At 37.2% G+C, this 25,989-nt stretch overlaps 1 protein-coding gene across 5 annotated transcripts in view; it reads left to right on the forward strand.

Annotated features, from left to right (window-relative positions):
* Positions 1-25,989, forward strand: part of LRBA (LPS responsive beige-like anchor protein) — a 755,692-nt gene that overhangs the window by 544,801 nt on the left and 184,902 nt on the right. For all 5 annotated transcript variants that reach the window (XM_081304745.1, XM_081304743.1, XM_081304747.1 and 2 more), the window contains exon 43: positions 14,430-14,545. In XM_081304745.1, the coding sequence (XP_081160871.1) occupies positions 14,430-14,545 (116 nt within the window). The remainder of the gene's footprint in view (positions 1-14,429; positions 14,546-25,989) is intronic.

A 25,989-nucleotide genomic window follows, 5' to 3' on the forward strand; every position in this document is an offset into this window, starting at 1 on the left:
GTGGCACACTGGCCGCGCTGAGTGCTGAATTCCAGCTTTGAAATACAGGAGAGAATCGGTCCAGTTCGTTTCCCGACACCGGTCGGAACACGCAGGAGAACTGCAGCCGCCATCATGGAGAGCTGACGCAATCATCCCTGTTTTCTACTGATCTCAGCTCATTCAACTACAGAACAGGTGATTCCAGGCTGGTATTTGCCTGCGTCGCGCAGACAGATCGCTCAGGCTCGGGATTGGAAACTCTGAGGAGAATACTCTTCAGGCCTCACCCCTGGCAAGGCGGGCGCCGGGCTTTGAGCGGCCAGATTCTAGTTCCCCGGGTTGCTTTGGCCCAGGGCGGGAGATCCTTCTTGGCCCGGGGCTACGGAACCCGCGGCGACTGTGTCTTTGACCCTGCCCCTGTCTGAGCGTACACTGAGCTGGGAGAGGTTGGAGCTGCCAGGTCCGGGCGGGGGCCGCCTGGGCCTGAGGTTGGGGTACCTCTGTGGACCCTGCTCCGAGCAGAGTGTGGCAGGGATCGGAGAGGCTGGGTTCTGGCCCTCGTGGCTGCTTGAGCCCAGGGCCGCGGAGCCTGTGGGGACCGCGAGCTGAGGCCAGCCACAAGTGAAACTTGCGACGAGGGGCAGCGGGACTCTGTCTCCTGGAACAGTTTTGACCCGGAGCTGGAGAGCCCACGGGAAGTGCGTCTTAGACTCTGCTCCAAGGGGAGCGTACACCGAGCAGGGAGAGTTTGGTGCCGCCAGGCTTGGGCACCTAGCAGGGAGAGTCTGGTGCGGCCAGGCTTGGGCTCCCGGGGCGGCTCTGGCCTGGGTTTGGGGAACCCGCGGCGGTTGCCCTGAGGAGCCTGCTCCTAGCAGAAAGTAGCGGGGATCGGAGAGACCGGCTCCTGGCTCCCAAAGCGGCTCTGGCTCAGGGTTGGGGATCCGACAGGGACTGCTTCTTGGTCCGGGTCCTGCTGGGTACTGCGGGGGCCTGGAGGGCAGAGTGGAGCTGCCTCCTATGCCCAGAGCAGGCTAAGGGTCCCGCCGGTGTGGTATCGCGACACCCCAACTGCAGCTGGGGCCGAGGAGAGTAGCCGCCCATGCCTGGAACAGGACCAGCGACCCGACGGCAGGGTAGCCAAGTCAACCCACTTGGAGTAGAGGCCGTGAAGAGCTGCCGTCTGACCCTGCAAGGTAGGCAGTCCTGCGTCCCACTGGCAGGACAGGCTCGGCAGCCTGCCAGTGTGGTGGACGAGTAGCATCGAGGCAGTCACGTCACACTGGTTGGAGTGGGGGTTGAACAGAGCCGCCGCCAGCGTCCGGAAGGAGCCCAGAGACCCGTTGGAGAGGCAGTTAGGTACCCCCACTGGGAGTGGGGGTTGAGCAGAACTGCCGCCCAGGCCCGCAGGGTGGGCAGATCTGAGACCCACTGGCGGAACAGGCTTGGAGGCCGACCAGCGTGGTAGACACGTCACATCAATTGGAGTAGGGGTGGAGAAGAGCTGCTGCCCACGTCCGGATCAGGACCAACGATCCGAGGACGTGGTAGGAACGTCACCGCAATTAGAGTGGGGGCAGAGTAGAGCAGCCACCCGTGCCCGCAGGGCGGGCAGACCTACGACCAACCAGCGTAGTATATAGATCACCCTGATTAGAGGAGGATCACAGCCACTACCCGCCCTACAAGAGAGATATCCCAAATATACAAGAGCAACAAAAATAAACAGGGGGAAAAATTTCAAAAACACAACAGTTTCACGAAGCAGAAAGAAACGCAAGCAACATGAAAAGACAAGGAAAGAAAGGACCACAAGCAATGCAGGTCAACTCAACCCTAGAAGAGGTAATAGCTGCAACAGATGGAATGTCAGATAAAGAGTTCAGGATATACATGCTTCAGATGATCTGGACTCTCAAGGAAGACATGAGACAGCAAAATCAGACAATGAAAGATCACATTGACAAGGAACTACAGAAACAAATCCAGGAAGTAAAAGATCAATTTCACAGGGAGCTAGAAGTAATAAAGAACAAACAAATAGAAATCCTAGAAATGCAGGAAGCAATAAACCAACTTAAAACCTCAATTGACAATACTACCAGCAGAATAGATCACTTAGAAGATAGAACATCAGACAATGAAGACAAAGTATTTCAACTTGAGAAAAACATAGACAGTTCAGCAAGACTGCTAAGAAACCATGAGCAGAACATCCAAGAGATATGGGATAACATTAAAAGGCCAAACTTAAGAGTCATTGGGATACAGGAGGGCACAGAGCTCCAAACCAGAGGAATGAACAATCTATTCAATGAAATAATACGAGAAAACTTCCCAGACTTGAAGAATGAAACAGAATCCCATATCCTAGAAGCCTACAGGACGCCAAAAGTGCAAAATCATAAGAGATCCACACCTAGACACATTATAATGAAGATGCCCAACATACAGAATAAGGAGAGAATTTTAAAAGCTACAAGAGAAAGAAAGCAGATTACATTTAGGGGCAAACCAATCAGGATAACAGCTGATCTCTCAACACAGACTCTGAAAGCTAGAAGATCCTGGAATAACATATTTCAAACACTGAAAGAAAATGGGCTCCAACCAAGAATCGTGTATCCGGCGAAATTAAGCTTCAGAATGGAAGATGAAATTAAAACCTTTCACGATAAACAAAAGTTAAAAGAATTCGCAGCTAGAAAACCATCTCTTCAAAAAATCCTTGGCAAAACATTACAGGAAGAGGAAACTGAAAATAACATTGAAAACCATCAGTGGGAGATAGGACAGTAAAGGGGGGAAAGTAACCAAAGAGGAAAACTAATCAGGTTTAGTAACATAAATAAACAAATATGACTGGAGGAACAAACCTAATCTCAATAATAACCCTAAATGTTAATGGCTTAAACTCACCAATTAAGAGACACAGGCTAGTCGAATGGATCACAAAACAAGATCCAACAATATGTTGCCTACAGGAGACGCATTTGATAGGAAAAGATATACATAGACTGAAGGTGAAAGGCTGGGAAAAATCATTCCACTCATATGGACTGCGGAAACAAGCAGGAGTGTCCATACTCATATCAAACAAAATAGATTTCAAGCCAAAATTAATCAAAAAGGATAAAGAGGGACACTGCATACTGCTCAAGGGAACCATACACCAACAAGACATAACAATCATAAATATATATGCCCCAAACAATGGTGCACCTACGTTCATCAAGCAAACTCTTCTCAAGTACAAGAGTCTAATAGACCACCATACAATAATCATGGGAGACTTTAACACACCTCTCTGACCACTGGACAGATCTTCCAAACAAAAGTTAAATAAGGAAACTATAGAACTCAACAACACAATTAACAACCTAGACTTAATTGACATATATAGAATATACCACCCAACATCAAGTAGTTACACATTTTTCTCAGCAGCACATGGATCCTTCACAAAAATAGATCATATATTATGTCACAGGGCAACTCTTAGACAATATAAAGGAGTAGAAATAATACCATGCATCCTATCTGATCATAATGGAATGAAACTGAAAATCAACGATAAAAGAAGGAAGGAAAAATCATGCACCACGTGGAGAATGAACAATAGGTTACTGAATGATCAATGGGTCATAGAAGACATCAAGGAGGAAATTAAAAAATTCTTAGAGATAAATGAAAACACTGACACAACATATCGGAATCTATGGGACACATTGAAAGCAGTTTTAAGAGGAAAATTCATTGCTTGGAGTTCATTCCTTAAAAAAAGAAAAAACCAACAAATAAATGATCTCATACTTCATCTCAAAATCCTAGAAAAAGAAGAGCAAAATAACAGCAAAAGAAGTAGAAGGCAAGAAATAATTAAAATCAGAGCTGAAATTAATGAAATTGAAACAAAAGAAACAATTGAAAAAATTGACAAAACCAAAAGTTGGTTCTTTGAAAAAATAAATAAAATTGACAGACCCTTAGCCATGCTAACGAAGAGAAGAAGAGAGAGAACCCAAATTACTAGCATACGGGATGAAAAAGGCAATATCTCAACAGACACTTCAGAAATACAGAAGATAATCAGAAATTACTTTGAATCCTTATACTCCAATAAAATAGAAGATAGTGAAGGCATCGATAAATTTCTTAAGTCACATGATCTGCCCAGATTGAGTCAGGAAGATATAGACAACCTAAACAGACCAATAACAATAGAGGAAATAGAAGAAATCATCAAAAGACTACCAACTAAGAAAAGCCCAGGACCGGATGGGTATACAGCAGAATTTTACAAAACCTTTAAAGAGGAACTAATACCAATACTTTTCAAGTTATTTCAGGAAATAGAAAAAGAGGGAGAACTTCCAGATACATTCTACGAGGCCAACATCACCCTGATTCCTAAACCAGACAAAGACACTTCAAAGAAAGAAAACTACAGACCAATATCTCTAATGAACCTAGATGCAAAAATCCTCAATAAAATTCTGGCGAATCGGATTCAAAAACATATCAAAAAAATTATACACCATGATCAAGTAGGATTCATCCCTGGGATGCAAGGCTGGTTCAATATACGGAAATCTATAAATGTTATTCACCACATCAATAGACTTAAAAATAAGAACCATATGATCATCTCGATAGATGCAGAAAAGGCATTCGACAAAGTACAGCATCCCTTTATGTTCAAAACTCTAGAAAAATTATGGATAACAGGATCATACCTCAACACTGTAAAAGCAATCTATGATAAGCCACAGGCCAGCATCATCCTGAATGGAGAAAAATTGAAGGCATTCCCTCTAAGATCTGGTACAAGACAGGGATGCCCTCTCTCACCACTTCTGTTCAACATAGTCCTCGAAACACTGGCCAGAGCAATTAGACAGACGAAAGAAATTAAAGGCATAAAAATAGGAAAAGAAGAACTTAAATTATCACTATTTGCAGACGATATGATTCTATACCTAACAGACCCAAAAGGGTCTACAAAGAAACTATTAGAGTTAATAAATGAATTCAGCAAAGTGGCGGGATATAAAATCAACACGCATAAATCAAATGCATTCCTGTATATCAGCGACAAATCCTCTGAAACAGAAATGAGGACAACTACTCCATTCACAATATCCCCCCAAAAAATAAAATACCTGGGAATCAATCTAACAAAAGAGGTGAAAGACCTATACAATGAAAACTACAGAACCCTAAAAAGAGACATAGAAGAAGACCTCAGAAGATGGAAAAATATACCCTGCTCATGGATAGGCAGAACTAACATCATCAAAATGGCGATATTACCAAAAGTTCTGTATAAGTTCAATGCTATCCCAATCAAAATCCCAACAGCATTTCTTGTAGAAATAGATAAAACAATCAGGAAATTCATATGGAATAATAAAAGACCCAGAATAGCAAAAACAATGCTAAGCAGGAAGTGTGAATCAGGCGGTATAGCGATACCAGACTTCAAACTATACTACAGAGCAATAGTAACAAAAACAGCATGGTACTGGTACCAAAACAGGCGAGTGGACCAATGGTACAGAATAGAAGACACAGTAACCAATCCGCAAAACTACAACTATCTTATATTTGATAAAGGGGCTAAAAGCATGCAATGGAGGAAGGATAGCATCTTCAACAAATGGTGCTGGGAAAACTGGAAATCCATTTGCATCAAAATGAAACTGAATCCCTTTCTCTCGCCATGCACAAAAGTTAACTCAAAATGGATCAAGGAGCTCGATATTAAATCAGAGACACGGCGTCTGATAGAAGAAAAAGTTGGCTATGATCTACATACTGTGGGGTCAGGCCCCAAATTCCTCAATAGGACACCCATAGCGCAAGAGTTAACAACCAGAATCAACAAATGGGACTTACTCAAACTAAGAAGTTTTCTCTCAACAAAAGAAACAATAAGAGAGATAAACAGGGAGCCTACATCCTGGGAACAAATCTTTACCCCACACACTTCAGATAGAGCCCTAATATCCAGAGTATACAAAGAACTCAAAAAATTAGATAATAAGATAACAAATAACCCAATCAACAAATGGGCCAAGGACCTGAACAGACACTTCTCAGAGGAGGACATACAATCAATCAACAAGTACATGAAAAAATGCTCAACATCGCTAGCAGTCAGAGAAATGCAAATCAAAACCACCCTAAGATACCATCTCACTCCAGTAAGATTGGCAGCCATTAAGAAATCCAACAACAACAAGTGCTGGCGAGGATGCGGGGAAATGGGTACACTTGTTCATTGTTGGTGGGACTGCAAAATGGTGCAGCCAATTTGGAAAGTAGTATGGAGATTTCTTGGAAAGTTGGGAATGGAACCACCATTTGACCCAGCTATTCCCCTCCTCGGTCTATTCCCTAAAGACCTAACAAGAGCATGCTACAGGGACACTGCTATATCGATGTTCATAGCAGCACAATTCACGATAGCAAGATTGTGGAACCAACCTAGAAGCCCTTCAATAGATGAATGGATTAAAAAAATGTGGCATTTATACACAATGGAGTATTACTCTGCAATAAGAAATGACAAAATCATAGAATTTGGAGGGAAATGGATGGCATTAGAGCAGATTATGCTAAGTGAAGCTAGCCAATCCTTAAAAAACAAATGTCAAATGTCTTCTTTGATATAAGGGGAGTAATCAAGGACAGGGTAGAGACGAAGAGCTGGAGAAGAAGAATAACATTAAACAGGGATGATAGGCGGGAGGGAAAGTGAGAGTTAAGGGAAATTGCATGGAACTGGAAGGTGAGCCTCAGGGTTATACACAATTACATATAAGAGGAAAGGAGGAGTAGGAGAAAAATTATATAAGTGGAAGAAACGATTTATAGTAGAGGGGATGGAGAGAGAGTAGGGGATGGGAGGGGAGGGGAGGGGTGAGGGGACAGTGGAGAATGGGATAGACAGCAGAATACATCAGTCACTAGAAAGGCAATTTGTAAATCAATGGAAATATAACTGATGTGACACAGCAATCTGTATACGGGGTAAAAATGGGAGTTCATAACCCACTTGAATCAATCTGTGAAATATGGTATAATAAGAACTATGTAATGTTTTGAACAACCAACAATAAAATAATTTAAAAAAAAACCTGATCAAAATACAATTTTACACCAAGTTTGGTAAATGTAAATGTTACTCTATTAAATTGTATCACAGTCAAGATCATGGAATAATTAAGATCTCTAAACATTTAAAATATCTAAATTATAAAGTGGTTGTTCTATACTCATTTTAATATGTACTGTTAGTATGTTTGACTACTCAGATTAAAATTTCCTACCTTTTTAATATTACTGAGCATTAAAAGAGAATAAAATCATGGCATTTGCAGGTAAATGGATAGAGTTGGACAATATTATGCTAAGTGAAGTTAGCCAATCCCCAAAAAACAAAGGCTGAATGTTTTCTCTGATGTGTGGATGCTGATCCATAATGGAGATGGGGAGCAGAATGGGAGGAATGGAGGAACTTTAGATGGGGCAAAGGGGAGGAAGGGGAAGGGAGGAGGCATGCGGGTAGGAAAGATGGTGGAGTGAGATGGACATCATTACCCTAAGTACAAGTATGAAGACACGAATGGTGTGACTCTACTTTGTGTACAATCAGAGACATGAAATATTGTGCTCTATATGTGTACTATGAATTGAAATGCTTTCTGCTGTCATGTATAATAAATTAGAGTACATAAATAATTTTTAAAAAATTTCCTACCTTTTTGATAAAAATGATTAGATTTTTGCTTTATTATATCATTAATATAATTTTTCTTTGTCGATATAAATATCAAATCTATATTTTAAGGACTATGTATTTTAAAGCTTCTGTCTCTAACCATTAATAAATCAGAATTCAAATATTTATTTTGTATGTGCATATGGATTTATTAATAATTATTGGTATTGTTCCAAGTAAACTACTAGGCATCTGAGAGAAATGTTAACCAAAGCATTTCTTATGTTATATGGAGAGAGTATGGGAGTGTATATCTCTTCATTGTGTGTTGATCAATTAGCTATCTTTAAATAGCACCTTCACTAATGATTTCCTTTTGTAGTAGGTATTGATTCACCATCAATACAATTTAGTTAACTAATTTAAGGACTGGGAAGAGTGAACACTGGGATTTCTTTCTATTGATTTAAATATATTAGCAGTGGAAACTTACAGTTTACTTTTAGATGCCTAATTTTATATTGATTCAAGCTTTTTATTACTGTTTATTTCAGAATCTAAAGCAATGTTTTATTATAAATGAAGTTAAAGTAGTACACATAAACAGCAGTCAGGATGTTAGTAGAAACTGTGGTAAGTTTGGGGCTAAAAAACTTTCCAAGATGAATCACTCCCATGTCCCTTAGCAGTTAGACTTCAGTTCCTCACTAAGTCCTTCTCTCCATCTTCTTCCTGAGTATCTATTTGCATGACAGGAGAGCGAGCTGGCTTCCTACAGAGTAAGTGGATCAGGAGACATTGAGGAAGAAGCCCCAGTGTCTTTTTGTGACTTGCCATTGGTAGTAGCACTCCATCATTATGCCACATTGCATTCATCACAGATGAGTCAGTAAATACATGCCAGGATCTAGGAGAGGGGAGTTATGCTCCAGCTCTTGTGGATGTATGTCAAAACTACATCAGGTCACAACTTTTATGTAAACAAAGTGAGCCCCTGTGTTATAAGCAATTGTTGTTTTATAATGCTGGTAATGATTTTAATTAGATAATTTTATAATTTAATGAAGAATTTCAGGGCTAGAGTACAATACAGTTGTAGAGTGCTTACCTAGCAAGTGCAAGACTCTGTTCAATCCTCAACATGGCAAAAATAAATAGTTGGGACAAGTGATAAGAAGTTTATGATCAAGGCATTGTAGTTGTGATTTGGGGACTGGAGATGGGTTGCCTTGTATAGGTGGTCAAGAATATCTTCTTATGTGACTTTTACATTTTGATTTGAAGAAACAGAACCAGCTAACCTTTGAAAGTGTATGGTGTATGTGCAAAGGCCCTGAACAAAGAGAGCTTCCAGTGTTCTAAGAAATGTTGGAAAGCAAGTATCAGTGGAATTTAGTAATTTAGGGCATTCAATTTATGGGATTTGGAGATAGATTTAAGAGTGATTAAGAGAGGGAGATGTTCAATATATCTACTCAAGTCTCAGCTTGAGCTTCTTAGTGGCACTTACTGAGACTAGGAACACTGGAGAAGCAGTGTTTGTGTATATACCTTTCTGTCCTTATATCATGGTTGGTGGAGAGGATGTAGATAGACAAAAATTGGGTTTAGTTTTAGATGTTTTAAAACTGAGACCCAGGAAAGATGTCCAGTTTGAAATATTGTGTAAGATATAAGAAAGTATATCTGGAGCTCACAAGAAAGGTATATTTATTGGAACACAGTACCATATATGATGAAATTTAAAGCCATAAGAGGGAATGAGTTCATCTGGGGAGAGATTGTAGGATGGCAAGAGTAACGAGAGGTGCAGCTTAAGGAAATTCTGCATTGGTTTCAAAACTTGACATAAAGCCAAGATGAGAGAAGATGGTCTTTTGCAAAGATCAAATAAAGGAAATAGAACATCTCCCTCCTCCATCTTCAAAACAAACAAATAAGAATAAGATGGCTCAACACATAGGAGATCTGGACAATGTGATGCTAAGGATGATAGATAGTATTTAAAAATGAAAAGGTCTGATGAGAAAAGACACAGATGGAAAACTGTTCCTTGCATTTAGCAGCAGCAGGTTTTGACTGCCAGATGGTTGTATGTTGTGAATATGGCCCACAGTATCAACAAGGTGTCCTTGGCAAGCAGGTCCCTGTATTTTGTTGGAATTTATGAACTGCCCCCTCTTGTTTAGGTGTGATAACCCCTGCAGTCAGGGCCATGAAGACAAAGCTTCTGACTTGTGGACCAATAGGACATGTGACAGTAGAGACAATGTGCTAAATCCTTACCCACCTCTGACACTAATGGCAAAGAATTAGTCCTACTGTGACTTTTCTACCTACCTTTGGCTCTTCTGGAGGATTCTGACACTTCACGACCACTTGCAGTATGTGCATGTACATGTCAATACTAGTTTTAAGCCATAACAACAAATGCGTTGAGTCAGCTCTGTCTCCACTCACAGCATCATTTTAGTTTCCCTACTTCGTGGTCATCTTTTTTGCTCAATTCTATCACTTGAATTCAGGCTCTACCTCCCCTTTCCACTGTAGGAGCAATAACCAAGAAGTTTAATACATGTTTGTAAAGGGTTGTACCAGCTACCAGGAGATCATATTCTCTTACAGCCAGAAGCTTAGAGAAGTGCAGGAGAGGAAGGCATATGAGGCTGCATGGCCAGAGTGCTGGGAAGGCTTTTATCTTCTTTGATTTTTCTTTCCAGGGTCTGAGCCACTTTCTCTCTCCGTATATCCCAGAATCAAGAGAGCACCTAGATCTGAGGCTTATTCTTTTGCCCCACAACTGCAGCCACGACTCTGCCATGCAGTACTGCATGCTTTGGCCAGTCCTGTGCCTAGCTACCCCTTGAAGTAGTATTTTGGACAATTGTTTCTGAGAAACAGAAATGACTCACATCAGTAGCCTCCTAAGCTTTGATCTTTAGAAAATAGAAGCAAGCTCAATACACAGCAAGAAAGAAAAGATCATAGCAGAAATCAGTGAAACAAGTAGAAACAGTAAAGAAGGCTGATGACACTAAAGTAGATTCTTGAAAAACATTGGTAAATTGACAGACTTTAGGCAACCATGGAAACATAAAGAGAAGGGACATAAATTACCAAAACCAGAAATAAAAATCAACTGATCATAAATGTAAAGGTTAATTTACACATTACTACTGATGATATAGGATTTAGAAGGGTTAGGAAGGAACACCCTGAATAACTTCATGCCATTAAATTAGACAACCTGGGATATATGGGCATATACCTAGAAAATAGAATGACAAAACTGACTCAGGAAGAAATTGAAATCTGAATAGGTAAGCCTTTAAAAATCTTCCCATAAAGGGGCTGGGGTTTTTAGCTCAGTGGTTGAGCACTTGCGTGAGGCACTAGGTTTGGTCCTCAGCACCACATAAAAAAATAAATAAATAAAACAAAGATATTGTATCCATCTACAACTAAAAAAATTTTGATAAAGAAAAGCCTAAGCCCAAATAACTTTACTATCATATTTTTAAAGTAGATCCTTTACAAACCTTCATAATCCTTCATATACTCAGTAAGCTACAGGAGAACATGCCTCCTAACTCATTCTGTAAGGCCAGTGTCACTCTAATAACAATACTAAAGGCAGAGCAAGAAAACAGGAAAAAACTATAATACAATATTGCTCACTAATATAGATACAAACATCCTTTACAAAATTTAACCAAATTCAGCAACATATAAAGAGGAGTATAAAAAGACCATTTGGATTTTATCACTGGAAGACACATTGGTTTAAATTTGAGAATCAATATATGTTGTGCACCAACTTAATAGAATAAAGGACAGAAATCACATGGTCATCTCAACAGACGAAAGAAACAGCACTTGACAAAATCTAACAAACATCCATGATTAAAACTTTTAACTCAATAGAAAATAGAAGGAAATTCCCCAAAATTGATAAAAATCATCTACCAAAAAGCTTCATAGCATACATACTCATATTCTCCCTATTTTATTGAAATTGAGAAGCTGAAATTCAATGTGTCCTGAATAGCCAAAAATAATTTTTATAAAGAAGAAGAAAGTTTAGAGGACACTACCTAATTTCAAGACTTATTGTTTAATTCTTTTTAGATGTGCATGACAGTATTTTGATACATACATTTTGATAAATGTAGTTAAAGCCACAGAAGTTAGGACATGGTGTTTTTACAAGGATAGATATATAAATCAATAGAATGAGTTGAAAATGAAGAAATCAAACTTTATATATATGGTCAGTTGTTTTTCAGCAAATGTGTCAATACAGTGAAGAACAGATAGTCTTTCAAAAAGTAATGCTGAGGCAACTAGACGTTCAACACACAAACAACTTAGGTGTTGCTGGGCAAATGGTGCATGCCTTTAATTCCAACTATATGGGAGGCTGAAGCAGGAGAAGTGCAGGGACCTGGCCAGCCTGCGTACCTTAGTAAGATCCTGTCTCAGAATAAAAAGTGCAGTAGACTGGGGGTTTAGCTCAGTGGTGGAATTCTTGCCTAGCATGTGTGTGGCCCTGGGTTTAATTTCTAGTATTGCAAAACAAAACAAAAAATAACTTGGATGCTTACCACATACTACTCATAAATGTTAACTCAAACTATGTTATAGGCTATATACGTAAGAGCTGAAACTGTAAAATGTGTGCAAGAAAACATGGGAGCAAAATTTTTGGTGTTGAAACAGGCAAACATGCCACACCAATAGCATGATCCATAAAAAAAAATAGATGAAGAGATGAACTTAATCAAAATCCAAAATATATCACAAAGTAAATGAAAATATTTTTATGTCATATATCTGACAAACCACTTTGTCTTATGTATGTACATGTATTGCCAATATGATATATATATAGATATGTAAAAGTAGACTTATGGGAATTAGCTTATGTTATTATGGAGATCAACGAGTCCTGTGATACACCATCTTCAAGCTGGAGACTCAGGAAAGCCCCTGGTATAATTCAGGTACTTGGAAAATCAGGGCAGCTGATGGTAAATTCACAGGCCAGAAAGCCCGGGAATTGGGCTGGTGCAGGATTGAGGACAGAGAACCAGGAGCACCTCTGTCCAAAGGCTGGAGAAAAAGAACCTGTGTTCCAGGTCAAGAACAGAAGAGAATTTACCCTTCCTCCTTTTTTTGTTGTTCAGTCCTAGATTATCTGATGTCTACTTACTTTGGGGACTATCTGCTTTACTCTGCCAGTCCATTCAAATGCTAATCTCTCTGGCAGTGTTCTCATAGACATATTTAGAAATTATTTTTCCCCAGCTCTCTTTGATATACCTTAACCTGGTCAGGTTGACGCATAAAATTAACCATCACCGTTTTATATCCAGAATGTATAAAGAACTCTTACATCTTAATAGTAAAACACAGGCAACCCAATTAATGGAGGAAAATATTTGAAAAGTCGTTTCATTGAAGATTGTAGAATTTACTGAAACCACATGAGAAGATGCACAATGATGGACATTTAAACTACCATAAGATAATGAACCCTATTATGTATAACTTTTACATTCTGCAAAAATTTTAAATAATAATAAAAATAAACTACAACAAGATGCCATTTCATACTCACTTCAGTGCAATAATAAAAGCACAATACAAAACAAGCATTGCAAGGATGTGGAAATTGGTTCATACACTGGAATGTCCAACCACTTTGGAAAACAATTTGGCAGTTACAAAAACGAAGTTGAAGATAAACTTGGCGTATAAAAAGTTCCACTCCTAAGAATCTACCCCAAAGAAATGAAAACATATATTCATATCTTCATAGTAACATCATTTACAGGGCCAGGGTTGTGGTTCAGTGGTAGAGCACTTGCCTAGCATGCGTGAGGCACTGAGTTTGATCCTCAGCACCACATAAAAATAAAGTATATTGTTGTAATAACTGTACAACTCTAGAAATTTTCTTTTTAAATATTGACTTGTAAGGTATGTAAATTAATCTCAATAAGTCTTTTAAGGAAATAGTTATTTGTCCTTTGTGAAGGAAGACTAATGACAATATACATAGGTCTGAAACTCTGGATGTTATAAAAATCCTGCCACCTGTTTCCCATTATTCTCAGTATTGATCAGTTATATCCATTAGGATTTACTTTTTATTAACTTGGCTTTCTAATAAGCTATATAAGAAAATCTCAGTAGTTTCTCCTGCCTCTGTCCCTTCGTATAAATAGAAGAATGAATAGTTAGAATACTCTATTTCTTCTTGTTACAAATGTTATGCAAGTATAATATTGAAATTTGTAATATACAAATGTGTTATCTTTAAGAAGTGACTATTAAAATTGATGGACTTGTGAATATAATTTTGTATGCATTTTGTAGTTACTATGATTCCTTCTCTTTATATGAGTTAACTAGTTAATTATTAGCCATTCTCTTATTAAATAAATCAACCTTCATGGAACCTGGATATTATAATGGCATTGCAGTGACAGCTTACCTGAATGACTAGAACATGTATAATAGACCTGTGCCTACTCCATATCAGTATTAACCATTAATAGTAGATAGAAATATCTCTACTATTTATTAGTTTAACATGATTGGAACTTTTTAGTATTATATATTTCATTGGGTATGAATAAGCACAGATAATTCATGATTTAGTATTGTAATATAATTAATCTTAAGTTTAGGTTTTTACACTGAATTCTTTTTTTTGCAGGCGTATTTCATTAGCAAGTCCACGTCAGCTTTTTAAAGCTTCTAATATGACCCAGCGATGGCAACACCGAGAGATTTCAAATTTTGAGTACTTGATGTTTCTCAACACAATAGCAGGTAATCTAAGTACACACACTGAGTGACTTCAAATAATGAGTTATTTATTATGAAATGGTTAGATTATTTTGGGAGTTTATTTTTGCTACTATTATTACTGTTAGAACACCTCGTAAATATGTTGCTAACAGTTTCCAATTTTGTATATGAACAGTTGGCTACTTGGGAGAAATTAAAAGTGAATATAAAAGGTTTTTGCCAAAAAGGAGAAAAGAAGAATTTATGACTCTTTAATATAGAAAGAATGGGCTCATTGTGCAATGGTAGAATTGAAGAACAATATAAAAATTTTAAGAATCTGTTAACCCATTAAGTTCCAAGTTGTCAGTTCTGAAAATATTTCAACAAAATTGACATAGACATATTAAAATAGATTAGAAATTCTAATAGAGTTTGCATTATATTTTTATTTTATTAATTAATATTAACTAATATAATTATATTAAAATGTTATTCTACAATCTGCTATATAATTATATTTTATATTATATTCTATATTTAAGTATTTGTAGGTATCCTGTATCTGAAACAATGGGATAAAATGGGTTAATAACTTAGGTAGAAATGTGTTATATGATGAAACAATGAATTGCAATATAGAAAAAATAAAACTGAGTAAAATATTAACCAAAGGAATATTCATATTGTGACCCACATATGAAAATCTGAAGACCAAATGACCCTATCTAATCATAAAATACCATAGAAAATTACCCACCAACACTATTTCCTTAAAATTGAATAAGGAATAGAAATGTGTCATTAATTTTCATTTGTGACAACTAGAATAAAGAAAATGGATTGTATTTGTGAGACATTCAAGATTCATTTCAGCAGACTTACTTGGTTTGTATTTGAGGCCCAAAGGACATACAGGGAGAACATGACATGTCATTTAGTCTCAGAGAAATGATTTGAAGCACAAATGTGAGTATAGAGTGAGTGTCCCTTATCCAAAATGCTTAGGACCAGAAGTATTTCAGATTTGGATGTTGGTTTGAATTTGGGAATATTTGCATAGACTTTACTAGTTAAGCATCCCTAATTCCAAAAATGCAAAATCCAAAATGTTCTGTAATCTGAAACTGTGTCCTCAAAAAGTTTCAGAATTTGGATTTTCAGATTAGGAATGCTCAACTTTTATTACTTGAATCTAGATAAAGGGGGTATAGATTTAATAAAATAAACAAAAAGGCTGTAGAGCTTAAAATATCGCAGAGAGACGGAAATTATATTCACTCAGTTTGGGGAATAAGGAAGAAATAAGGAACCATCATCAAGTGGATACACGTTCTTCTCAGCAGCACATGGATCCTACTCAAAGATAGACCATATATTATGCCATAAGACAACTCTTAGTAAATATAAAGGCGTGGAGATAATACCATGCACCATATCTGACCATAATGGAATGAAATTGGAAATCAATGATAAAAGAAGGAAGGAAAAATCCTACATCACATGGAAAATGAACAATATGTTATTGAATGATCAATGGGTTATAGAAGACATAAAGGAGGAGATGAAAAAATTCTTAGAGTCAAATGATAACACAGACACAACATACCGGAATTTATGGGACACAATGAAAGCAGTTTTAAGAGGGAAATTCATTTCTTGGAGTTCTTACCTCAAAAAAAGAAAAAAACAACAAATAAATGAACTCACACAACACCTCAAAAATCTAGAAAAGGAAGAGCAAAACAACAGCAAATGTAGTAGAAGACAAGAAATAATTAAAATTAGAGCAGAAATCAATGAAATTGAAACAAAAGAAACCATTGAAAAAATAGATAAAACTAAAAGTTGGTTCTTTGAAAAAATAAATAAGATAGACAAGCCCTTAGCCACGCTAACGAAAAGAAGAAGAGAGAGAACTCAAATTACTAACATACGGGATGAAAAAGGCAATATCACAACAGACACTACAGAAATACAGAAGATAATTAGAAAGTATTTTGAAACCCTATATTCCAATAAAATAGAAGATAACGAAGATATCGATAAATTTCTTAAGGCATATGAATTGCCCAGATTGAGACAGGAAGACACACACAATTTAAACAGACCAATAACAAAAGAAGAAATAGAAGAAGCCATCAAAAGACTACCAACTAAGAAAAGCCCTGGACCAGATGGGTATACAGCGGAGTTCTACAAAACCTTCAAAGAAGAATTAATACCAATACTTTTCAAGCTATTTCAAGAAATAGAAAAAGAAGGAGCTCTTCCAAATTCATTCTATGAGGCCAACATCACTTTGATCCCAAAACCAGACAAAGATACTTCAAAGAAAGAAAACTACAGACCAATATCTCTAATGAACTTGGATGCAAAAATTCTCAATAAAATTCTGGCGAATCGAATACAAAAACATATCAGAAAACTTGTGCACCATGATCCAGTAGGATTCATTCCTGGGATGCAAGGATGGTTCAATATACGGAAATCAATAAATGCTATCCACCACATCAATAGACTTAAAGACAAGAACCACATGATCATCTCGATGGATGCAGAAAAAGCATTTGACAAAGTACAGCATCCCTTTATGTTCAAAACACTAGAAAAACTAGGGATAACAGGAACTTACCTCAACAATGTAAAAGCTATCTATGCTAAGCCTCAGGCTAGCATCATTCTGAATGGAGAAAAATTGAAGGCATTCCCTCTAAAATCTGGAACAAGACAGGGATGCCCTCTATCACCACTTCTATTCAATTTAGTTCTCGAAGTACTAGCCAGAGCAATTAGACAGACAAAAGAAATTAAAGGCATAAAAATAGGAAAAGAAGAAATTAAACTATCGCTATTTGCGGATGACATGATAATATACTTAACAGACCCAAAAGAGTCTACAAAGAAGCTGCTAGAGTTAATAAATGAATTCAGCAAAGTGGCAGGTTATAAAATCAACACGCATAAATCAAAGGCATTCCTATATATCAGCAACAAAACTTCTGAAATGGAAATAAGGAAAACCACTCCATTCACAATATCCTCAAAGAAAATAAGATACTTGGGTATCAACCTAACAAAAGAGGTGAAAGATTTATACAATGAAAACTACAGAACCCTAAAGAGAGAGATAGAAGAAGATCTCAGAAGATGGAAAAATGTACCCTGTTCATGGATAGGCAGAACTAACATCATCAAAATGGCGATATTACCCAAAGTTCTCTATAGGTTTAATGCGATGCCAATCAAAATACCAACGGCATTTCTTGTAGAAATAGACAAAGCAATCATGAAATTCATATGGAAAAACAAAAGACCCAGAATAGCAAAAGCAATTCTAAGCAGGAAGTGTGAATCTGGAGGTATAGCGATACCAGAGGTCAAACTGTACTACAAAGCAATAGTAACAAAAACAGCATGGTACTGGTACCAAAACAGGTGGGTGGACCAATGGTACAGAATAGAAGACACAGAGACTAATCCACAAAGTTACAACTATCTTATATTTGATAAAGGGGCTAAAAGCATGCAATGGAGGAAGGATAGCATCTTCAACAAATGGTGCTGGGAAAATTGGAAATCCATATGCAACAAAATGAAATTGAATCCCTTTCTCTCGCCATCCACAAAAATTAACTCAAAATGGATCAGGGAGCTAGATATCAAATCAGAGACACTGCGTCTGATAGAAGAAAAAGTTGGCTACGATCTACAAATTGTGGGGTCGGGCTCCAAATTCCTTAATAGGACACCCATAGCCCAAGAGTTAACAACCAGAATAAACAAATGGGACTTACTTAAACTAAAAAGTTTTTTCTCAGCAAGAGAAACAATAAAAGAGGTAAATAGAGAGCCTACATCCTGGGAACAAATCTTTACCCCCCACACCTCCGATAGAGCCCTAATATCCAGAATGTGCAAAGAACTCAAAAAATTAAACAATAAGATAACAAATAACCCAATTAACAAATGGGCCAAGGACCTCAACAGACACTTCTCAGAGGAGGACATACAATCAATCAACAAGTTCATGAAAAAATGCTCACCATCTCTAGCAATCAGAGAAATGCAAATCAAAACCACCCTAAGATACCATCTCACTCCAGTAAGATTGGCAGCCATTATGAAGTCAAACAACAACAAGTGTTGGCGGGGATGTGGGGAAAAAGGTACACTTGTACACTGCTGGTGGGGCTGCAAAATGGTGAGGCCAATTTGGAAAGCAGTATGGAGATTCCTGGGAAAGCTGGGAATGGAACCACCATTTGACCCAGCTATTGCACTTCTCGGACTATTCCCTGAGGACCTTAAAAGAGCGCACTATAGGGATACGGCTGCATCAATGATTATAGCGGCACAATTCACAATAGCTAGACTGTGGAACCAACCTAGATGCCCTTCAATAGATGAATGGATAAAAAAAATGTGGCATCTATACACAATGGAGTATTATGCAGCACTAAGAAATGACAAAATCATAGAATTTGCAGGGAAATGGATGGCATTAGAGCAGATTATGCTAAGTGAAGCTAGCCAAGCTCTAAAAAACAAATGCCAAATGTCTGCTTTGATATAAAGAGAACAACTAAGAACAGAACAGGAAGGAAGAGCATGTGGAAAAGACTACAGTAAACAAAGACGAATGGGGGGAGAGAAACGGAGAGAGAAGGGAAAGCATATGGAAATGGTAGGAGACCTTCAAGGATACATAAAATTATAAGAGGCTATGAGGGGCAAGGGGGAGGGAAAAAAAAGGGAGAGAATTGAACAACAGCAGGGGAGATAGAGAGGGAAGATGGGAGGGGAGGGGAGGGGAGGGGGGATAGTAGGGGATAGGAAAGGTAGCAGAATACAACAGTCACTAATATGGCATTATGTAAAAATGTGAATATGTAACAGATGTGATTCTGCAATCTATATTTGGGGTGAAAATGGGAGTTCAAAACACAATTTGAGTCTAATGTATGAAAGATGATATATCATGAGCTATGTAATGCTTTAAATAATCAATAAAAAATTTTAAAAAAAAAAGGAAGAAATAAGGAAAACTTTCAGTGGTTGTGCAAGAATGGATATTATTTTTGTTAGCAGAGGAGGGAATTGCAAGTTATAAGTCATTTCTTGGAAGTCTGAAAGCATAAAATAGAATAGGATGATGGGAAAATATCAAGTATATCTGGAGAACAATAGCATAGTTTGTTTATCTGCTGATGTGTGTGCAATCTGTATATTCCTATAATGTCGAGAAGAAAGAATGTTAGCAGGTTGAGGAAATAGTAGTCAGTTCATTGGGAAATTTTTGAAAGTTTTAAAGTACATAAGCAATATTATAACTGTACAAAAAAATTACTTGGAAGGTGTATGTAAGATAAATTGGAGTTAAAAGGGACTAGGCAGACATTCAAGTTGGAGAGCAATTACATATAAAGGTATAAGAGCTGGTGTTAGAGAGGTATCAGTGGACATTGAAAGGAAAGATCAATATCATAAGAGTTTGCAAGGCACCAAGCATTCAATATGCAGCTGACTGAGTGTAGGGGTAAATGGGAAGAAAGTGTCAGGAACGACTTCCTGGCTCTGGGTCTCAACTGTTGGGAAAATGGTAGTGCCATTAGCAGAAATTCATAGAAGGACAATGGTTGTGCTGCTCTGGCAAGACAGCCAAGTTAAGTATCAAAAAGAGAGTTTGGGATCATGTAGGCCCAAGAAGAGATAGGACACTGGATTTCATCTCCATAGATAAGATCATCTAGGTAGATAATACAGAAGATATTCAGGTAAGTTCAGGGAAATACTGTGTCTGAGGGAAAAAAATAAGGAGAGAAAATAATGAACGGTCCTGAAAACTGTATATAGTAGGAAGAGAACTGAGGTAAATCAAATGTTTTGAGAGGCAAGCAAGAGTGAAGAAGGCATTTGTCACCTATGTCAGGTGTTATGGGAAGGTAGGGGGAAATTAAGAATGAATATAGAATAGACTTTTGTGTTTGGCATTTGGGGAATTACTGATTACTTCATGGGGATTCATTATTAAAGCAAGCAAAGCAAATTGTTGGTGAGGAACTGTATGGTTGGGGGTTAAATGGGAACTTGGGTGTAGATTAGAGTATTCTTAAATGTGATAGGACAGAAAAGATAGGTTAAGGCAGAGAAGAGAAACCAACAAAGATGGAGAGGGAGAAAGGATAATAGTTCAGGTTCTGAGGGACACAGGTTCAAGAGCTCAGGTAAAGGAAACTCTTAGCAAAGAAGAAAGATCCTGCTACAGAAGTGGGGACAAGAAAAGGGAGTATTGTGAAGAATCAGAAGTTGAGGGGCTCACATTGACAAGTCTTAATTTTTCAAAAAAGACTCATCTTATTGGGGTTAAGCAGTGAAGAAAGTCTGAACAGTTATGTTGATGTTGGTTGGGATTATATAACTAGTTATTAAACGGACTTTTCCCCATATTTTTTTTGGTACATTACAGTTGAACATAATAATGGAATTTGTTGTTACATATTTGTACATGCACACAAATAACAATATAATTTGGCCAATATCACTCCCCCCACCCCAAACCTCCTACTCTTTGGACCCTTTTCTCTACTGATATCCCTTTGATTTTCATGAGATCCCTGTCCCCTACCTTTCTTATCCTTTTTTCTCTCTAGCTTCTACATATGAGAAAACATATGACCCTTGATCTTCTGAGTTTGGCTTATTTAGCTTAACACCATGGCCTCGATTTCCATCTATCTCCCTGCAAATTATATACTTTCATTTTTCTTTATGATTGAATAAAATTTAATTGTGTATATATATATCACATTTTCTTGAACCATCCATTGTCATCCATTGATCGACACCTGGGCTAGTTCCATAGTTTGACTCTTGTGAATTGTGCTACTATAAACATGTGTATGCATGTATTGCTATAGTATGATGACTTTAATTCTTTAGGGTGAATACCAAGGAGTGGTATTACATGGTGGCTCCTTGCCTAGTTTTTTGATGAATCTCCACACTGATTTCCATAGTGGTTGTACTAATTTATAATCCCATCAACAATGTAAAAGTGTTTCTTCTTCTCCTCATTCTCTCCAGAATTTTTAATTATTTGTATTATTATTTTTCGGGGTTTTTTTTTTTTTTGGTGGTACTGGTAATGGAACCCAGGGCCATGTGCATGCTAGGCAAATACTCTATCACTGAGCTACATGCCCAGACCTATTATTTGTATTCTTTTTTTAATTAGTTTTTTTTATTTACATATGATAGCAGAATGCATTACAATTCTTATTACACATATAGAGCACAATTTTTCATATCTCTGGTTGTATACATAGTATATTCACACCAATTTGTGTCTTCATACATGTACTTTGGATAATAATGTCCATCACATTCCATCATCATTTCTAACCCCATGCCTCCTCCTTTCCCCCTCACCCCTCTGCCCTATCTAGAGTTTGTCTATTTCTCCCATGTTCCCCCTCCCTACCCCAATATGAATCTATGAATCAGTCTCCTTATATCAGAAAAAACATTTGGCATTTGTTTTTTTGGGATTGGCTAACTTCACTTAACATTATCTACTCTAACTCCATCCATTTACCTGCAAATGCTATGATTTTATTCTCTTTTATTGCTGAGTAATATTCCATTGTGTATATATGCCACATTTATTTTATCCTTTCATCTATTGAAGGGCATCTAGGTTGGTTCCACAGTTTAGCTATTCTGAACTGTGCTGCTATAAACATTGATGTGGCTGTGTCCCTGTAGTATGCTGTTTTTAAGTCCTTTGGGTATAGTCCAAGGAGACGGATAGTTGGGTCAAATGGTGGTTCCATTCCAAATTTTCCAAGAAATCTCCATACTACTTTCGTTGGCTGCACCAATTTGCAGTCCCACCAGCAGAGTATGGGTGTGCCTTTTTCCCCAAATCCATACAAATACTTATTGTTGTTTGTCTTCATAATAGATATGAATAGACTGGAGTGAGATGAAATATTAGAGTACTTTTGATTTGCATTTCCCTAATTGCTAGCAATATTGAACATTTTTTCGTATATTTGCTGATTGATTGTATGTCCTCTTCTGAGAAGTTCCTTGGCCCATTTATTGATTGAGTTATTTATTTATTTATTTTTCGGTGCTTAGCTTTTTGAGTTCTTTACCCTAGAGATTATTGCTCTATCTGAATTGCCTTGGTATGAGGGGTAAAGATTTGCTCCCAAGATGTAGGGTCTTTATTCACGTCACAGATGGTTTCTTTTGCTGAGAAGAAACTTTTTAGTTTGAATTCATCCCATTTATTGATTCTTGATTTTAATTCTTGTGCCAAAGGAGTCTTATTAAGGAAGTTGGGGCCTAATCCCACATGCTAGATATTAGGGCCTACTTTTTCTTCTATTAGAGGCAGGGTGTCTGGTTATTTGTATTCTTAATGACTACTGTTTTGATTGGTGTGACATGAAATCTCAGTGTAGTTTTGAATTGTATTTCCCTAATTGCTAGGGATGTTGAACATTTTTTCATTTGTTTGTTGACCATCTGTATTTTTTTTTTTGAGAAGTATCTGTTTAATTCATTTGCCCTTTTATTAGCTGAGTTATTTGTTTCTTGGTGTTAAGATTTTTGAGTTCTTTATATATTCTGTATATTAATGCTCTATCAGAAGAGTAGCTAGGAAACTTTTTTTTCTCATTATTTAGGTTCTCTCTTCACATTCCAAGTTGTTTCTGTGCTGCACAGAAGCTTTTTTGATTTGATGCTATCCCATTTATTAATTCTTGGCATTATTTCCTGAACTTTAGGGGTTTTATTGAGAAAGTTGTTGCCTTGCCTGTCTGTTGGAGTTTTCACCCTACATTTTCTTCTAGGAGTTGCATAGTTTCTAGTCTAATTTCTACATCTTTGATCCATTTTGAATTGGTTTTTGTGTAGAGTGAGAGATAAGGGTGTAGTTTCATTCTTTTGTATATTGATAACCAGTTTTCCCTTCTCCAGTTTTCCTAGTACTTGTTTAAAAGACTCCCTTTTCTTCACTATATATTTTGGGCACCTTTGTCAAGGGTCAGATGACTGTATCTTTGTGAGTTTGTCTCTGTGTCTTCTATTCTGTACCATTGGTCTATGTGTCTGTTTTTATGCCAATACTGTGTCGTTTTTGTTACTATAGCTCTGTAGTATAATTTGAAGTCAGGCATTGTGATGCCTCCAGCATTGCTTTTTTGGCCTAGAATTGCTTTGGTTATTCTGGGTCTCTTATTCTTCTGAATGAATTTTAGGACTGTTTTTCTAGTTTTGTGAAGATTGTCATTGGAATTTTTTTTTTTTAAAGAGAGAGTGAGAGAGGAGAGAGAGTGAGAGAGAGAATTTTTTAATATTTATTTTTTAGTTTTCGGCGGACACAACATCTTTGTTGGTATGTGGTGCTGAGGATCGAACCCGGGCCGCATGCATGCCAGGCGAGCGCGCTGCCGCTTGAGCCACATCCCCAGCCCTGTCATTGGAATTTTGATGGGGATTGCATTGAATCTTTATATTGCTTTTGATAGTATGGTCAAAACATCAATTCTGCCTCTCCATGAACATGGAATGCCTTTCCATCTTCTGAGGTCTGCTTCAGTTTCTTTCTTCCATGTTCTATAGTTTTCATTGTAGAGGTCTTTCACTCCTTGGTAAGATTTATTCCTAGGCATTTTATTTTATATTTTGAGGATATTGTGAATGGAATTGTTTTTCTGATTTCTTTCTTGCAGATTCATTGTTGATGTATAGGAAAACTATATATTTTTTATATCTATTTCATAACCTATAACTTTACTAAATTTGTTTATTAGCTCTAGCAGTCTTTTGGTGGCATTTTTGGATCTTCTAACTATACGACCATATCATCTGCATACAATCACAATTTGACTTCTTCCACTCCTGTTTTCCCCCTTTTATTTCCTTCTCTTGCTTAATTGCTCTGGCTAGAATTTCTAGCACTATATTAAATAGTAATAGTGAAAGTGGATATCCTTACTTTGTTCCGGATTTTAAAGAAAATCTTTCAGTTTTTCCCCATTGACTATGAGCTTGGTTTTGGGTTTTTCACATTTAGCCCTAAAGAGATTTTAAGTAGTAAAATGAGACTAGAAACATAACAAGTTTAATGTGCATATTTGCATGAAGTAAATCACTTAACCCAACTTAATTGAATGCATTGTAATGATTGTAAAGCATTTATTTCATGAAATAGTCCCTTTTCTCAAATAACTTTCATTTACTGTGTTTTTAAAATATATTCTCTGTATATTCTTTTTAAAAAGTAGAATCAATAAATTGTTTGAATGTTTTTATATACACTAAAGTATAGAGTTAAGTGTCTTGTGTTTTTTTACTTCTTTTACACTATTAATCTGTACCGCATTCAAGTTTTTATATTATGATACAGTAATCATTCTGTAGCTATACACTAAATTTAACTTAATTAAAAGTCTGAACACTAAGCTGGTGCATGCTTTTTTGAGGATACAGTAAGGTTTGGATTATTTTAAATTATTTAAGCAGCATGGACAAGATGAGGATTTTGGTGTTTAATAATCTCTAAATCAGATGGAGAAGAAAGGGGGAAAAAGAGGGATCACAAAGACTTCTTTTTGCTACTAAGCTTAATGATTTTTTCTGGGATAAATTAAACATATTGACAGAAACATGTGGTGATATGATTAACTTGTAGTGACAAATTGCCCTTGTTTTCATGTTTTTAAAAACTGTTTCCAGGTCAAAGAAGACCTCTATCACTCTAATTATCCTCAAGCCCAAGATGAATAGAGTAAAATGAAGTTATCAGATCATAAAAAGGCTTTAAATACCAAGAGTCTATGTCAAGAACTACTTTAATAGTCATCTGTGTATTGATATGTCATTTGTGTTTGAGAAAGAAAAAGGAATGACTATTATAGAATGTATAGTGAAAATGGAATTCAAACAATATTAATATTTTTGTCTCCCTTCTACTTTAGCCATTAAACTTCTTTCACACTGACTTTTATGTAACTGGGGTTATAGGATGGTAAACAGTTGAGTTAGGATTCAGGTGCGTGCATATTGGATGCAGAAGGAATGAGCTTATTCACTGTGCAGTCTCCCTGGAGTGGTGGTACCCAGAGAATGACTGTGCATGCATAGATGGGCTGCCTTATCCTTTGACTTTGCACTTTTAGTAACACAGTGTGTCATTGCATGTCATTGGTGTTAAAAGAAAATATAGGGGAACATGTGGCAGGTTAAGTAGGAGCAACATTAATAATGCTGTGCATTGTTTTTAAAGAACCATAAATTCAAAACTGCCAGGTAAGTTTCAGTTATTTAGTACAACTATCTTATTCCACATATGACTAGCAAATTATCTACAGGGGTAAAATCAGTTAAACTCGGTTGGTTAGTTGGTTAATTAGTGTGAGATCAAGAATTCTGGTTTTGAAAAACCTCTATAAAAACTGTAATTTCTT

Source organism: Spermophilus citellus, assembly GCF_964194105.1.
Source record: "Spermophilus citellus genome assembly, chromosome: 8".
Lineage (NCBI taxonomy): Eukaryota > Metazoa > Chordata > Mammalia > Rodentia > Sciuridae > Spermophilus > Spermophilus citellus.